This window comes from Nothobranchius furzeri, chromosome 17 (genome assembly GCF_043380555.1).
Source record: "Nothobranchius furzeri strain GRZ-AD chromosome 17, NfurGRZ-RIMD1, whole genome shotgun sequence".
Classification (NCBI taxonomy): domain Eukaryota; kingdom Metazoa; phylum Chordata; class Actinopteri; order Cyprinodontiformes; family Nothobranchiidae; genus Nothobranchius; species Nothobranchius furzeri.
This window is the reverse complement of record NC_091757.1, coordinates 42965631-42982194: the sequence shown is the minus strand read 5'-3', so window position 1 is coordinate 42982194 and position 16564 is coordinate 42965631. Positions and strand designations below refer to the sequence as shown.

The 16564-nt window shown below is 38.9% G+C and overlaps 2 protein-coding genes across 3 annotated transcripts; one reads left to right on the top strand and one right to left on the bottom strand.

The window, feature by feature from the left end:
* The first annotated feature begins 7326 nt into the window (after positions 1 to 7326).
* LOC139061589 (uncharacterized) lies at positions 7327 to 10648 on the top strand. Of its 2 annotated transcripts, none has more exons than XM_070546617.1 (6): positions 7327 to 7643; positions 7714 to 7842; positions 8962 to 9155; positions 9287 to 9434; positions 9762 to 9908; positions 10150 to 10648. In XM_070546617.1, the coding sequence occupies exons 1-6, from the start codon at positions 7431 to 7433 to the stop codon at positions 10417 to 10419; spliced, it is 1101 nt and encodes a 366-aa protein (XP_070402718.1). In that variant the 5' UTR covers positions 7327 to 7430; the 3' UTR covers positions 10420 to 10648. The 2 variants fall into 2 exon arrangements, with proteins under 2 accessions (XP_070402718.1, XP_070402717.1); XM_070546616.1 differs by having other exon boundaries at positions 7344 to 7643; positions 9762 to 9966.
* Positions 10649 to 10897: 249 nt separating this feature from the next.
* Positions 10898 to 15931, bottom strand: LOC129155859 (uncharacterized). The gene is made up of 6 exons (XM_070546615.1): positions 15746 to 15931; positions 15406 to 15665; positions 13889 to 14079; positions 13699 to 13792; positions 11378 to 11577; positions 10898 to 11222 (listed from the first exon to the last, which is right to left on the bottom strand). Exons 1-6 carry the CDS (start codon positions 15833 to 15835, stop codon positions 11032 to 11034), a joined length of 1026 nt encoding a protein of 341 aa, XP_070402716.1. The 5' UTR covers positions 15836 to 15931; the 3' UTR covers positions 10898 to 11031.
* Between the last annotated feature and the right edge of the window lie 633 nt (positions 15932 to 16564).

The window sequence follows — 16564 nt, the reverse complement described above, 5'->3', positions numbered from 1 at the left end:
TGTGTTCATCTCCAGCAGGCTGGACTATGGCAATGTTTTGTTTTTTATTGGTCTTCCCAAAAAAGCTGTGAAGAAACTGGAGCTTATTCAGAATGATGCAGCTGGAGTCTCAACCAGAACCAAGAGAACCGACCACATCACTCCTGTTCTTAAATCTCTACACTGGGTACCAGTAAACTACAGAGTCTATTTCAAAGTGCTTCTACTAGTTTATAAATCACTCAATGGCATGGGGCCAGAATACATATCGGATCTCCTCTATACGTCCAGCCAGGCTCTGGGATCCTTAGGAAGCAGTCAGCTGGTAGAACCTTGGGTCAAATCCAAACAGGGTGAAGCTGCTTTTAGCTACTGTGCTACACACAGATGGGATCAACTTCCTTTGGGCCTCAAATGTACCCCAACTCCAGTAATCTAGATAAAACCAGATTTATGTAATTTGGTAACCAAAAGAAAAACATCAGAATAGAAATTTGTGTGGATAATGTGTATTTAGAAAGAGTAAATGAAATAAAATTTCTTGGTGTGATCACTGACCATAAGCTCTGTTGGAAGCCACACATGACTTATGTTCGGGGGAAATAGGCACGGGCCATTGCTATCCTGGGGAAAGCAAAGAATATGTGGATCAGAAAGCACTGCACATTTTATACTGTGCTTTACTACTGCCATATTTGAGTTACTGTGTAGAGGTCTGGGGAAACACATACAAAAGTAACATACAGACGATAACTATAATACAGAAAAAGGCTATTAGAATAATAAATAATGTGGGATACAGGGACCGTACAAATGCACTCTTTGTCGAAATGCAAGCTATTAAATTCCAAGACTTGGTGAAGCTGAAAACAGCGCAAATAATGTATAAAGTAAGAAATAAATTGCTTCCTAAAGAAATATGTTTATTGTTCAAAGAAAGAGAAGGTGGGTATAACTTAAGAGGGAAATGGAATTTAAAAATACAAAGTGCTAGAACAACTTTAAAAACTATGTCAATCTCAATTGCAGGAGTTAAATTATGGAACAGTCTAACAGAAGAGATAAAAGAAAGTAAAAACATAAACCAGTTTAAAGTAAAATATAAAAACCTAATTTTAAATGAGTATAAGAACGAAGAAAACAGGGTTAACCCAGGATGGTAAATGTGGCTGGTTATGCTGTTGTGCTTCTTTTTCGGTGTTTTTGGTTTGTTTGGGTTTTCTTTTTTTCTCCATAACCGGTGAATCTGCAGATTTACACAGTATCTGTTTTCCTTATGTTGTTTTGTTTATATATATATATATATATATATATATATATATATATATATATATAGATAGATAGATATAGATAGATAGATAGATAGATAGATAGATAGATAGATAGATATTTTTTCATATGTTGTTTGTTTAATTTAAGATTGAAAGAAAATTAAATGAATAAGAGGTAAAACTTGGGTAGGGACACATAAGTAAATACTTCTGCCTACTCCTTTTCAAACAAATAATGGAATTATATTTTGTAATGATACATGTGTGAAATGTTTGAAATAAAAATGAACTGAACTGAAAATTGAAAACATTCATGTTTTCATCAGCCTTTGAATGAATGTTTCTTATGCTGCACGTTCTGCACTGTATTTGCTCACCCTTTAACTTTCAAATTCAAATTCAAATTCAAAGATACTTTATTAATCCCATAGGGAAATTAGAGTTTCAGTACACACAATTCAGAGATCAGACATACATGGGCAAGATACATGACAAGAATTGGTGACTGTGGTTATTTCTTTGTTTCTTTTCATTTTTAAAATGTATTTTCTGTCACATTGATTTTAATGTTCTTGCTATTCTTGCTAATGGAAAACATACCAAATTGCCTCTGTGTATGAAATGTCCTGTATAAATAAAGCTTTCTTGCCTTTTTGATTTAGCTGGGCATTGCAGCGTGTAGCCCAAAAAGCAATCTGAAGAATGTCCCCGCCTCTCATGTGCTCTCACAGCCACCATTACAAACGCCTGATGACCTCTCAGCTTAGGCTTCATTCTCTTAAAAGGGTGGAATTACTCTATATGTTATCTATTACATTTTGTAAAATCGCCCAGTTGCTTAAACCTTCATTCCTTTTTTGTTCATTTTTCATTCCCCCATCATCCGGTCTAGGGTCTTGGGGTGCTTGAGCCCATGCCAGCTGTCTGCAGCTGATGGAGAGAACATGCTAACTCAACCCAAAAAGGCAGCTGAGGCTCGTGCTGTGAGGTGACAGTGCTAACCACTCCACAAACTCCATGTCCCTGAGACACACTTTCTCAAGAAAATCAAACCAAAAAGGAATTAAAGTTGTTTTTGTACAAAAAAAATATATACTAGAAGTAGTGATCAAGGAATAATAAATTAAATCTCACGGGTTCTGCTTTTCCTTCCAGACTGTAAATGGTTAAAAAAATATGTTTTATTGATTGTCTAAAGGACCTGGAGGGCTTACTCTAAAAAGCCTGACACAAAGGCACCTCTGGGTACAAAATGGATAATGGTGGAACAGAGCACTCACCACCTGACATTTTGAAGAAAAAAAAAATATAGAAAAAAAACCTTTAGCTGCTGACAAAGGTGAGTGCCAACAAGGTTCATAGCACAAATGATTGGATTGTGAGCTAACTGATCACTCCCTTCATTTGCACTCTTTCACCCTGGGGTCGGAAGTGTGACACGAGGCGTTTGTTCATTTTACCACTGCTTATGTCTGTTGTTTTTTTAATCAGCACTGCCGGTGTGTAAGTAGTGCAGGTGTGGCTCTGAGGAACTGTAATGCAGAGGATCTGTGAAATTACACTTGTTATAGGGTTAATATGAGCAGCAGTATGGAAGAATTGTGAGAGGCTTAACTTTTACGATGTAGAATAAGTCAGAAAACAGGAAAGGAACTAACTCTGTTTTATCTGTTGATTTCTTTGTTTAAGGCCAATGTAAGTCTCTACAGTGGGATATAAATAAATTGGTCCTTTGATTTAATTAAAATAGAACGTATGTGGCCAATGCAATATATGCAAAGTGATTGTCAAGGAGACATCAAACAGTGGATAATGCAATAAAGCAATTAAATATTGAGATTTACATTTACAAAGTCAAAAAATTAAAACAGTAAATAGGAAATAGAAGTATAAAATAAAATTACAGGTATTTTATAAAAGGTTTGGATCATGCTTTTATTTTTATGTTTCCTGTGTGTTGTCCAGCAGTAAGGTATATTTCATAATTGTTGTCTGATTGCCAAAAACAAGCTTTGCAGATTTATATTGTAAGTTTTTCTATGATATAAAGACAGATTTTTGTGTTTGACATGCAGGCTAAATGTGAAAATAGTCTTCTAGCCCATTTCCTGCATTAGCCGCTGATAAAAAAGGATGAGGAAATGCTGGAATTAGCAAAGCCGATGACGTTTGCAGGTAAAATTATTAGCGTTCATTGGTCTCAACCTTTCTTGGCTCACAACTGGCAAGGCTGTTGTTAGTTTAGCCTCCAGGAGAGAGCAGAGCACATCTTAGCTAGTAGAAGCTATCCACTACCATTAGCAATTCAACAACATGGCGGAACTCTTTCAGGCTTGTGTTATTTGTGGAGATAAATAATCAACATTGTAAAGCAAATGGAGCCAGTGGTAGAGTTGCGTTACTGTTAGCCAATGAGAGGTGAGATGTCCAAATGCCAGGAAATAAGACTGCAAATCCTGTCGTCTTTTGCACCCCTCTTTTTACTTTTGCACAAGTAGTTTTTAGCAGGAGGCAGTGGATGTTACAGATGTTTGAAGATAGATTTACTGGTGAATAAAACACGAAATGTTTGCTAATTAACATTGCTGTCCTCTGAGTATTCTGACTATGATTTTTTTAAACACAATTGCAGTTTTAACTTTTTTTGTGATCTTTTAATTCTTCATAACAAAGTTTTTATTTCAAGCAAACAGTCAGCCAAAAACATAAACATTATGTGTTTGGATGTATTGGCATGTATTTGTTTTGAGGGCATTGACCAATGGAGAATCCAGAGCAGATTTGTGGGATGTATTGCAAATAATATTCTATATCCTGAGAAAGGCATGACTAGAGTCATGTTGTTTATTGCCTTATAGAAAACAACAAAACCCATCACCTAATCATGTTTGTTTAAATTAATAAATGTATCTTGATTAGAAATAATGAAAAACAAATCATTTATTTTTCTTACCCTTTTTCCTTCCAGCCATTCATTTGTCAGCGAGTACACAAAGTCACAAGGAAAAGCTCAAAGTTGTTAACAGAGGCCTCTCACATCAAACTATTGAATTCATTGGAATTACTAATGTCAAATAAGTCAGCTTGAGAAAAAAAAGGTGACACTTTGGTGTCTTCATGTGTTCTCTCCAGTGGTCTGCCGGCAGGTGAGAGACAAATGGCGATGTCGTATGTCAAAAGCAATCACATATGCAGATGGCATAAAACACTGCTGCTCTTGATAATTGAAAACTATACCTGATAAAATTTTTCACATTTAACAGATGAAGCCACCAGAAGTTTTCTAATTGGCATCCTATTCAAGTATTCAGAGGTGCACACAAGGAGAATAACTAGGGATGCTTGATTTTGGCTTATTTTAATTGATATCTGATATACCTTAAGTTCTGACACCCGTATAAACCAATACCGATAAATGACCCACACTTGTACAGCACCTTTAAGAGTCAAAGGACTCCAAAGTGCTTTGCACTACAGTGAATCACTCTTCCTTTAACACACTGATGCTGACAGAGGTGAGGCAAACACAGGCGCCACCAGCCCCTCCGACCACCACCAGCAGGCAAGGTGGGTTAAGTGTTTTGCCCAACGACACAACGGCAGAATTCTCTGCCGAAAGCTGGGATCGATCCTACAATCTTCCGGTTGCTGGTCATTGTCCAAAGCTACATATCACAATATTCTAGATTACTAACATCATGCAGCAAAATCTCATTCTTCCTAAAGCTGGGCATACACTGCTCAAAAATTTGACATTTTTGAGCCGATTTTCCCCTCTCACAAGTGTCTTTGAGATCAGGGCGAGTTTTGCGTCATGCGTTGTGTAGTATATAGAGGGTAACAACTACCATGTTTAGCACATTTTCAGGTCCGACATGTTGCTACCAGATCACAGTGTGAGCAGTCAGGTCCCATCCGAGCACTGGGTCATACAGTGTGATCACATGACTTGTGAGGTTTGCTCTACAAGGAAGTCGTACAGTTTGAGATGGAACTGAACGCTACGATTCAAAAGTCGCACAATTTCCTCCCAGCTTAAGCATGACGCTAAGATGTGTGTTTAAGCAATGTAATGTATTATATTTTTTTTTTTTTGTATGTTGCTGTTACAATGATAAATCATTCATAAAGACCTTCAGATGAGAAAAGCAAGGCTTGGATGAAGATTCTTGTTTTTGATTTGGTGGATTGCTACATATAGCTAGGCGATGAGAGCACTGTGTAGGTTCACTACACAGGGTTTGACCTCAGATCGGTCATAAGGTGACATTTTAAGAGAGAGGAGACATAGCTGAAGAGTTCTGTATCATAAGTGCATGACATGTAAAGGTTGTGTTAGTAAAAGACTGAAACCGATACCGATATTTTCTGACACAACATTTTAATGCCGATATTGGCCAATATTAATGGTAAACTGATGATATTGAGCATCCCTAAAAATAACACATTTTTCAAAAAGCTTCTTTATGTTACCACACCAAACACTGATTGTTCCCAAAATTAGTCTTTTTTTGTGTAAAGATGGTACATAATGATAATGTCTGGTCTGTGGGGCCATGACAGTGGTGGTCAAAGTGAAGTGATTTTTTCCAACAGGACTTTAGGCCACTCGACGACCAGCAGACCTTATTTGATGCAGTAAGAGAGCCTCTGTTATCCCCTTCTCTGTGAGTATTCACTTTTCTGAGTTTGATAATGATAAAAGCTCTAGGAATTTGGAAGCTCTTCTGTTAAAACAGCATGCATCCATACCTAATACTGTCCCTTCAGTTAGGTTTGACTCATGAGTCGCTGACATAGAGAAGAAATCATTTTAGGGTTTTCCATTCCATAATCCACAGTTCAATGTAAAGAGGCCTCATTTCAAAGCCTTTTTAAAGCCTCATTCATTTTTATGAGTGTTTTTCTTGTCAGGTCCAATCCTTGTCTCTGCAGCTCCTCTAAAACTATCAAAAAAGTCTTTATTTTCTTTTTTAAATAAAAATCAAAGACCCTCTAGGTGAGGTCTGAAAGACACCTTACAAAATATTCCTTTAGCAGGTTATGCCTAATGTTTACTTGGCATGAGCTGGTGCCCAGAGGCAGCTGCTTTTATTCCCCCTCTGACACCAGGGCTGTCTTGGGCTTGAAGAGAAAACCCTCTCTGCCCACAATTAATTTCCGCCAGAGCCATAATATTCCTCTGGCATCTGCATGAGACTGGCAGTGACACTCGGTCCTCAATGGGCATCTATTCATAGACTCTCTTCCTTCTGCTCAACTAACAATTTACATGTGCAGAGGCTTTCTTTTTTCCCTATCGTCAACGTTTAGTAGAAATGCTCCCACCTATGCTTTAGTTTTTTGTGTTTTTTACTTTATTCTTTAATTTTTTTGCTTGTTTATTTTCATGTATGTTTATTCTCAAAAACCCAGTTATGATTAAATTATTACAAAATAAAAAAATTTACATTTGCAAAGGAAATTCAAATTAATTTACAAACTTAGAATAAGAGAACTACAGTCTTTGCCTGTTAATATAAAACACTCCTTTTGTAGCTGTTTCAAAATACCATCTGTCATAAATGGAGCCCGGTTTGTATGTTTGCTGTTAATCACATGATTGCGTGTGTTGTGTTGCGACTTTTACGACAGGAGCATTTATGCGGTAGCCGTACGGACATGGGGTGAGTGCGAGCTGTGGAGTGTTCTGTGTGTAGCTGGAATGTGGACATGTGTGTTAATAAAGCTGAGTTCTAAAAGTCTACTCCCAAGTTTGATCCTTTTACACCATTAACCTTTTTTTTGTCCATGTTATGTTCCAGTACACACACAAAAACAAGGGAGCACAATGTTTGATTTATTTACAAGAATGAGTCACAACATAATAATGAATGTACATAATGATGCAAAGAGTTAGTTTCAATCCGTGTATCATTCGTTCTTTCTATTTTCGATTGAAAACAAACAATCGAAAAAGGAAAAATGGATTTGTTTATTTGTTTTTTGTTTTACAAACGGATTTAAAAAAGAAAAAAAGTCGTATTTTTCGTATTTTCTATTTTCGTCTCGGATCAAATATGAGAAATGGAAAAACGGCCGCAGGACCGAATTTGATTTTAATATTTCATCATTTGGGATTACGTGACCCGGAAGTTGAGTAGAAAAGTGCGGGTACTCTATTTTGGTGACATCGTCAACATGGCAGCACTAGAATCACACACTAATTTGATTACGAGTTTATTCAACACCGGCTTGACACACGCACAAATCGCCTACACGCTGCAGCAGATGAACATCCTACCGTGCTCAGAAATGAGCGTCAGAAGATTCTGTGCTCGGCATGGGCTAAAGAGAAAAAGACAAGTGTCGGACCAGGCATTAGAGCGAGCTGTGGCTGGATCGATATACGAAGTAAGTTTATAATCAGATTTCTACTGTTTATTTACCAAAACATTCAGTTAAATGTATAATGTCCTGACAGACTGGACCCTCATATGGCCGTAAGTTCATGACTGGCTATCTGTCATCAATGGGGCTGCATGCAGGAGAAGTTCGGGTTGGAAGAATCCTAAGGGAGCTCCATCAGCCATACCATGAATTCCGGCGTGAGGTATGATACTTAAATTAATGCAGTTGACAGACAATTGAAACGTGGCTGTAAAATTACATACTAAATTAAGTACTGAGACTGACTAATAACATTAACTTGAAATGAACGCCCCATTGGGTGCTGGAGAGCCAAACAGCGTTGCTGCCATATTGGACGGGTCTCATCACTCTCCAAAGTCTATTTAGAGCGAGCAACTAGGCCTGTTTCTGTGCCACCTACGGTTACAACAACTGGCGTACAATAGAAAAGGGTCATGTGGGATTACTAGTGACTTTTCTAGCCTACCTGATAGGATTTTATTTTAATAATTTTGTTTAAGTATATTTATATTTTAATTATCATGCCATATCATGTGTCTGATTTTGTGAAAAAACATTATATAATGTGTTTTTTAGCTGTTTAAGCACCTTCCTCAGTAGAAATGAATGCACTGGGGGCGAATGGAGGCCCATCTAAAATGGCAGCTGGCCACTACTGCTGCTCCAGTCCACGGGGCATCTATGTATATATGTCTGTGGGTTTGAAAACAACATGTAAATTAGAGGTCTGCAACCTACAATCCAAATAGGCATTCCCCCATCCAGTCCACCGAAACTGGATTGGAGCTGCAACAGTTACAAGACCTTCTGAAAAGAGACAATTTATATATTTTGATAAATATCTGAAAGAGGATTGGGGAAACATTAAATTAAAAAAAGAAAATTTTCTTAGATTCATGACAATAAAAAGATTATTATGAAAAAATGGAAAACTTGGATGAAAGTCAAACTGCCCCGCCTACATACAGTGCACAAAGGCCCAAAATAAGCTGTTTGTTATTTTAGAAAAAACACAATTTTGATTTTTAAAGAAGAAAAAAATCCAATGTTTTTTTCTTATGTGGAAAATTGTAATACTGGTACTGCTTTCGAGTTTTGCTGGTATAAATTATACAACTGTGCTCAATCCAAGGGTGAACAAAAAAAATTGCAATGTTATAACTATTTCCTGTACAACAGTTTCTAAACAAGTGTTGTTTGTAAATGTAAACATTTATTATTTTAAAAAATTTCATGAAGATTGTTAGCTAATATGGAAAATATGGAAGTTTGCATTAATTGAAACTATTTTTTCACATAGGGTGCTCGAAATTTGAATCCAGTTCCCTATCATGCCGAATATATGGGTCATAAACTACATCTGGACCAAAATGAAAAGCTGGTGATGTTTGGTGTGACGCACGTGTTGGCCGTTGATGGCTACAGCAGCAAGATTGTTGCACATTCCACCATGCCAGTAAAAAACAACCTCGTCATTTATGAGGAAATATACAGGTAAATATATTCATAGCTACCAGTGGAGCAATTCCTAATTTCTTACTCTTCTGTATTGTCTTTTCAATATCTACATCTTTGTTTTGAGTCTGTAAATTTCAGTTCAGTCATGTAAACATTGTTTATTCCAGACCTGCAGTCATGAACCATGGTTTGTGGGATCAAGTCAGGGTTGACCATGGCAGAGAGTTTTATCTGTGTCTTTACATGCAAGAAAAACTGTCGCAACATAGGCGCAACCTCAGCAGGCCACCATACCTCCAAACCACATCAACAAGGGTGAGATTTTAGTATTACTGAAATGCAAATTAGCAACTCACTGTTAATCTTACTACTGTAGACTACTACATACTGTGACTGCCATTTATATAAGGTCTTTAGTTTAAATGCACACTTTTGTACATTTATACCTTCAAACGTGCTTTTTCCTACATAAAAATCATACCTTGCTTTTTGTGTGTGTGTGTCTGTGTGTGTAAAAGTGGAGTTGAGCTTGTAAATTTGCATGACAAATAATTATGATTCTGAAAAAAAAAATAATGTTACATTTTCTCTTGTTAAAATTGCAGTTTTTTTGAATACTTGATTTGAATTTGTAATCAACAGAACCTTCGAGTGGAAAGGTTGTGGCCAGAGGTGAACAATCGTGTTAACTACCCCCTGAAACAGGCTTTGGTGCACCTGCTGGACCAGGAAGCTGTGAGCCTGGAGGACAACCTGACTAGATTCTGCATATCAAATTTGACATGTCAAGTAAGCCAAATAGGACTTAACCGAGTTGTTCAGTCATGGAATGCACACAGGATCCCAGGTATCTTTAACTTTGTATTTACAACTCTTTAAGATACAATAGAATATAAACTTTCCACACTGTCCCTTTGTGGGGACATTTTGTTACAACAGCAAAGCAAATTTACTGTGTAACATTAGAGATATATTGATCTTTTTCATTCCAGGTACATCCAACCTAAATTTGCTTGAATCTGTTTTTTAGGCCGTGGGATACCCAATGAACTGTCAGAAGACCGCTGTCTTACTGAAGTCTCTGAGGAGCTGCTGCCATGTGCCTCTGTTGTTGCAAACATGTATGAGCAGGACTTGGGATCCTCACTTACTTGGGTGTCTACTTTTGGAACAGACCCGTTTTCATCTGAAGAGGACAGAATCCATGCAGAGCAGGACTTTGCAATTGACTACCCTGACATGTCTCTTCTTTTTAATCACGTGGTTAATGGTGACCATACTCCTTTCCAGGATGCATTGATCTCCTTAATGAATGTGACTGAAAGATATGTCTGAGAAAATGTAATAGCACTGCTTTCTTGCAACTTCTGGTGTCGTCCAGTAGCAGAATTAATTGACCATTTTTTCAAAAAAAAAAAATTTTTACAACTGAAAAATCAGGATGTATGGAACAGTTTTACATTTCTTCCAAAGCTTTAAGTTGTTATTTGAAATGAGCTAATAAACATTAATGTTAACTGTCTGGCATCACTAAGGTAACCCCCCCCCCCCCCTTACCTCTTTACCACACATACTATTTTGGTCTAATTCTTATTTGAGCATGAGCCTTAGAACAGAAACGTCATGTGCTTGATGATTAATTTGGAACATACAAAACAGGTAAACAAGTCTTTATTGTAGAAACAATTCCCAGACAATTGTAATTATAAAAATATATGAGAACTTTCAATACAATCATTATGTAAGATAGTGCAAACGAGGTCATTTAGCTTGTAAAAAATGAGGTAAAAACAAAGTCACCAAGCAAATCGTTCATAGTTTAAGTGAAAAGTGCTTTCCATGTATTAATGAACAACATTCAGTGAAACATAGGGAACAAAGAATTGCTTAAAATAACGCTTTAAGCTCAATATTACTGCCAGAGTGCATTTCCCAATGCAGCCAGGGCATCAGAGAGTCCAGTGACTCTTACTGTGTTGATGCCAAACTCGTCTGCTCGACATTTTGGGCAAAACGCAGAATTTTTCTTCCACTCTTCAGTGCAAGTCAGGCAGCCAATAAGGCTTTGGCAGCATGTTGCAACAATGGGCTCAACCACAGGGCCTGCAAATTTGGTTAGAACAGTTGTAAAACACAATAAATACAATTGGTGTTTTAATGGCAGGACACTGTGCTCTAAGTGCTCAATAAGCAGCAGATAGTATGGAAGTAACCCTGAAATCAGTAAACAAAAGACAAAATCCTTTTTTTCTTATTACCTTTGCAGACAACACAGGCAAAGGCATCTTTAACAGCTGCTGCATCGGCTGCTCTCAGGGACACTGCTGTGCTGCGGTTGGAATTAGCCAGCTCCGTCAGTTCCCGGATAGTAGTCGACACTTCTCGAAGCCCCTGTGCTGCCAAAATGACCTCCTCAATTTGATCGTACACAGCATCAAGGCCATTATCATCTCGCCGGCTGAAAAGCAAGATAAACATACATTATAACCTACTTGTTCTCAATAACATACTTGTAAAGTTAAAGTCCAACACTGAAATGAAATTTCTGCATTTGACCCATCCCTGTGGGGAGTGGTGAGCTGCAGCTGCACTCAGGAACTATTTGGTGGTTTAAAAGTAGAATAACTGTGTTAGTCATATTGTTATGATGCAGTCAATATTTTAAATTCAGAGTTTAAAAGTCTGGCTGTTGTAAATACCATTGATCTGTCAACCTAACTAGCTAATTTGATATAGCGCCTTCTAAGAGTCCTGGAACCTCCAAGGCGCTTTACAACACAATCATCCACCCATTCACACACACAGTCACAAGCTGGTGGGGATGAGCTACGATGTAGCTACAGCTGCCCTTGGGCGCACTACAGAGGCAAGGCTGCTGAGCACTGGCGCCACCGGTCCCTAAGACCACCACCAGCAGGGTTAAGTGTCTTGCCCTAGGACAGGGATTCCCAAAGTGTGGTGCACGCACCCCCGGGGGTGCGCGAGCTGCCGCTAGGGGGTGCGCGAGGTGAAAAGTGTAATGGCTGCAGAGCTCAGAGAAGTCTATCAGATGTCACCATTAGCATAGCCAGAAACTCATTTGTGGGTGGGCCTAAGAAAAAGTAAGTGGGCACAATAAATGTAGTTGAAAACAAGTATACTTTTGCGCGCGTGTCCTCCACATGTTCCCTAGCTTCATAATAATAATGCGCCGAGCTTCAGCACTCTGGCCTGCGCACGCCGATATGTTCCGTATTTGATCATTTTTAACGGTGTTGGAGGAATCTGAAGGTGGCGAGTCATTCTGGCAGATTGTAATTAACACCTGTCTCATGCAGGTGTTCTGACGTTGTAAACCTCACACACAGAACATTGTGGATGTAACTAAATAACAAGAAGTGATTCCCATTCAGGCTATTAACAGCGCGCTGAAGATCTGAAGTTCAGAGTGCGTCTGTCAGAGGTCAGACGTGTTCCAGCGGAACCACGGCTCACGGGTGCACAAGTGAGCACATCTGGGCTGGGCAGAATGAATTTTACAACATTGGTTTAAATAGCGCCAATAACGAGACGCGGTGACTGGAGCGGCTCATGGAGCTGTGCCGCGCGCACACACACACACACACACACACAGATTCAATAAGCGCGCACGCTGCAAACTCCGGCGCGCCGTCAGACTGAAGGCAGAAATGAGCGCTGCCTCCTCCGTGATAAAAACTTTTAAGAGGTTTTATAACATTTTTCATTCAAGGTCAAATTAAGATATTAGCTTCTATTTTGGGATGACGTATTAAAGTCGAGTCCGCTCCAGCCAGTGACTCCTCATGAAACTGACCCACTACTCCTTACTGCAGCATTTGTTATTCCAGTCCGCGTGGCAGCGGATCGCAGATTCAGCCACACCATAAAACAGCAATATGTCTGTCTGAGGCAAAAGTGAACCTCATGGCATTTCCATCTTTTCCCGTATAGACATTTGATTATGCACAAGTAGGTGATCAGCTCAGGTTTACGCAGAGCAGAAGGAAGGAGAGCGCTCTGGCCGCACAGCTTAAACGTTCCTACTTTAAGAAAACCGTTAAATTGCATTGTTGATGTGCTACCTGGGCACTCTAAATCTTTATTTAAAATGAAATAAAAGGAAATTGTAATGGTATTGAACGTTTATTATTACTATTTAAAAAATGAAAGTGATGGGGAAAAAGGTCGATCATATTTTTTTAACCCTGTCTGTGTAGCTTGACATCTGACATATATATAGCCATGCCCTGATGTGGGGGCCGGGGGGGGGGGGGGGGGGGGTGTCGACATGGTCGGGACATAGAAGGCAGTGCGCGGCTAAATAAGTTTGGGAACCACTGCCCTAGGACATGACAACAGCGACAGACTGAGCGGGGCTAGAACCTGCAACCTTCCGATAACGGGGCGAGCTATTAACTCCTGTGCCACTGTCGCCCCACCAAATGAACCACAGTAATCCAAACTTGTGCATGAACTTCCAGAGCTGAACTATTTTGGCAAAACCATTTTCGCAAAGAAGAAACTTACTTACAAAATGTCCAGTCTAAACTCACACCAAATTAAATTCCTGTGTAAATACCTCAGTTTCCTCTTTTTACTTCCTTGTAACTGCAAGAAGTCTTCCTCTCTCACAGCCAAGACTTTCCTTGCATTTTGCTTCCAAAATGCTGATCCTGTAAGTAAAATGGTCGATTCAGTTCACAACACAAATTTTTTTTCACAGAAATTATTATTTTTTTTTTACTAAGAGGTTTAAAATGTTCATTTACCTCTGGTTCCTTCCGTTTCCAAGATTTTGTTTCCCTGACCATCAGTAAGGATAATTAACTCCTCTTGTTCAAGGGCCTCGTTGACTTTTCTGGTGATGCCCACTACAGAAGCTTCAAACTCAGAGAAACGCACCGTCAGGGTCTTGCTTGTTTCCAATCTGCCATCAACAAGTTCAGCAATGAAGATAGTCCTGATAATGACAATAATTTTATTACTCATATAATCCTGAAATAGAGACAGAATAATAATAATAATAATAATAATATTAATAATAATAATTTTTATTTATAATGCACTATACATTGGACATCAAATCTCACAGTGCTACAAAGATCAAACAAGTAACAGATAAAAACTAATTAAAACAACAACAACAAAAGTTCACAGACACTTAAAAATACGCTTTTCTAAAAAGGAAGGTTGTCAGTTCCCTTTTAAAAACATCGACGGTCTGGGGGGCTCTGAGGTGTTCAGGAAGAGTGTTCCACAGACACGGAGCAGATGCTGTAAAAGTTCTGTCGCCCATGGTCTTAAGCCGTGTCCTGGGCGCAACCGAGAGGTGCCGTTGGCCTGCTCTGGTCCGGGTAGAGGTGTGTGGGGAAAGAAGATGAGTGAGGTATATGGGGGCCGCACTGTGCAGACAGTGGTGGGTGTGCAGGAGGATCTTGTATTCTATATGAAGGTGTACAGGGGGCCAGTGGAGGATGGGGGTAATATGCTCATGTTTCTGCACCCCCATTAGGACCCTGGCAGCACTATTCTGGACAAACTGGAGCTTTTGGAGGCTCCTGTCAGGTATTCCCAACAGAAGTGCGTTACAATAGTTCACCCTGGAGGAGACAAAGGCGTGGACAATCATCTCTGCGGCTGAAAGGGAAAGAGAGCAACGCAATTTGGAAATGTTACAGTGATGGAAAAATTAGGTTTTGCAAATTGAGGTGACATGTTTGTCAAAAGAGAGTTCTGGGTCAAACTTGACCCCAAGGTTAGTAACAGAGGGAGAGAGGGGAACAGTATTGCCAATGAACGAAACAGATGTAACAGGAGAAGAGCGGAGTTGGTGGGGTGTTCCGATTTGAATGGCTTCTGTTTTAGAGCCATTCAGTTGCAGAAAATTTTGATTCATCCACGCCCCGATCTCCTCAGGGCAGGAGGTGGTGGCAGAGAGGGAGTGAGAACATATTTTGTGTGTGTGTGTGTGTGTGTGTGTGTGTGTGTGTGTGTGTGTGTGTGTGTGTGTGTGTGTGTGTGTGTGTGTGTGTGTGTGTGAGAGAGAGACTTAAGTAGTAATAATACACGGCAGTGGGTTTGAATGCTTACACCTCTGTAACTACATTTACAAAACATTCTACAAATTAGTTTTCAGTGTCACATGCAGCAGTCACATTTGTAAAAAAATATACTAATGCAGTTCAGCAATCCAAAAATGCACACATCATAAGGCTATCAATCCACCATCAATACAATTATTCACATCCTAATGCCCTTAATCCAGTGTGTTGAGTTTCATAAATACCTTTGGAATGTTTTTGCAACAGTCACTCTAGGAGATGGTCTTGCAGACGAAGTGGAAGCTCCAGCAGTACTCTGTGGTCGGTGGAAGGAGAAGCGAGTGAGGTTGTAAGATGCAGGCACGCTTGATGACTCCTCCATGCCTTCTCCATGAACTTCGTAATGCCCTCTCACTAAGAGGTCCAATGTACTGAAGCGTCCGTCATTACCAGGAAAAATGGCTACATTGCTGTCATCAGTAATATACAGACTGGTGCAATGAACCTTTGAAATAAGTAAAAAGTATTTAAAAATGTTCTCTGCACAGCAACATCAGTGAAACGCGTTTTAGAATAAAAGGTTACCTGGAAGATTCTGCTTATCTTTTCGGTCGTCATGTCTTCTTCCTTTAGAGTCAGCCGTTTTGTTCCTTTGAACAACACATAACTGTCCATGTTGGTTGGTTTGCTGGTCGGTGAATCTATCTGACGAGGACTGAAGCTAACGTTAAAGTTTCGAACACTAGCAAGAAAAAAAAAACTTCCGGGTCACGTAACCCCGAATAACGAAATTTTAAAATCAAATTCGGTCCATCGGCCATTTTTCCATATCTCATATTTGATCCGAGACTAGAATAGAAAATACGAAAAACACGACTTTTTTTCTTTTTTTAAATCTGTTTGTAAAACAAAAAACAAAAAAACAAATCAATTTTTCCTTATTCGATTGTTTGTTTTCAATCGAAAATAGAAAGAACGAATGATACACGGATTAGTTTCCATCAGCAGTCCAGTTTACATAAAACAAACATAAAACACACATTACAAGTTACAAAGGAGCTAAAGCAATTCAGAACATGCTTAAGACATAAATAAAACAACAAAATTACACAATTAAAACAATTATGAATATTCTTTCATAATTTTGTTACTTTTTTATATTTTAAACCATTTTTGTGAGCCAGTCTGTGCTAATAGGACCCTTTACAAGGTTCATGATTTGCTGATTTGTTTACTTTAGTGATGAATCACTTCTGTAGACACTAATGAAGGCTGAGGAGACATTTCAGCTGTTAGATTAAGGTGTTAAAAAGACAAACACACAGCCAGGAGATAGGTTTTGCTTTTGGATATTCAAATAGACACTAGGGGGTGCTAAAACAAGTCAAATCTGCCTATTCTCCC

Excerpts from the sequence above, each read along its gene's own strand:
- LOC129155859 (XM_070546615.1), bottom strand. The coding sequence starts at position 15,835 with ATGGACAGTTATGTGTTGTTCAAAGGAACAAAACGGCTGACTCTAAAG. Across the intron at positions 14,080-15,405 it reads GTTGCAAAAACATTCCAAAG|GACTATCTTCATTGCTGAAC; the intron begins GTATTTATGAAA and ends TGTCATTATCAG. Across the intron at positions 11,223-11,377 it reads TGCCTGTGTTGTCTGCAAAG|GCCCTGTGGTTGAGCCCATT; the intron begins GTAATAAGAAAA and ends CCAAATTTGCAG.
- LOC139061589 (XM_070546616.1), top strand. The coding sequence starts at position 7,431 with ATGGCAGCACTAGAATCACACACTAATTTGATTACGAGTTTATTCAAC. Across the intron at positions 7,843-8,961 it reads ACCATGAATTCCGGCGTGAG|GGTGCTCGAAATTTGAATCC; the intron begins GTATGATACTTA and ends TTTTTCACATAG. Across the intron at positions 9,156-9,286 it reads ATTTATGAGGAAATATACAG|ACCTGCAGTCATGAACCATG; the intron begins GTAAATATATTC and ends TGTTTATTCCAG.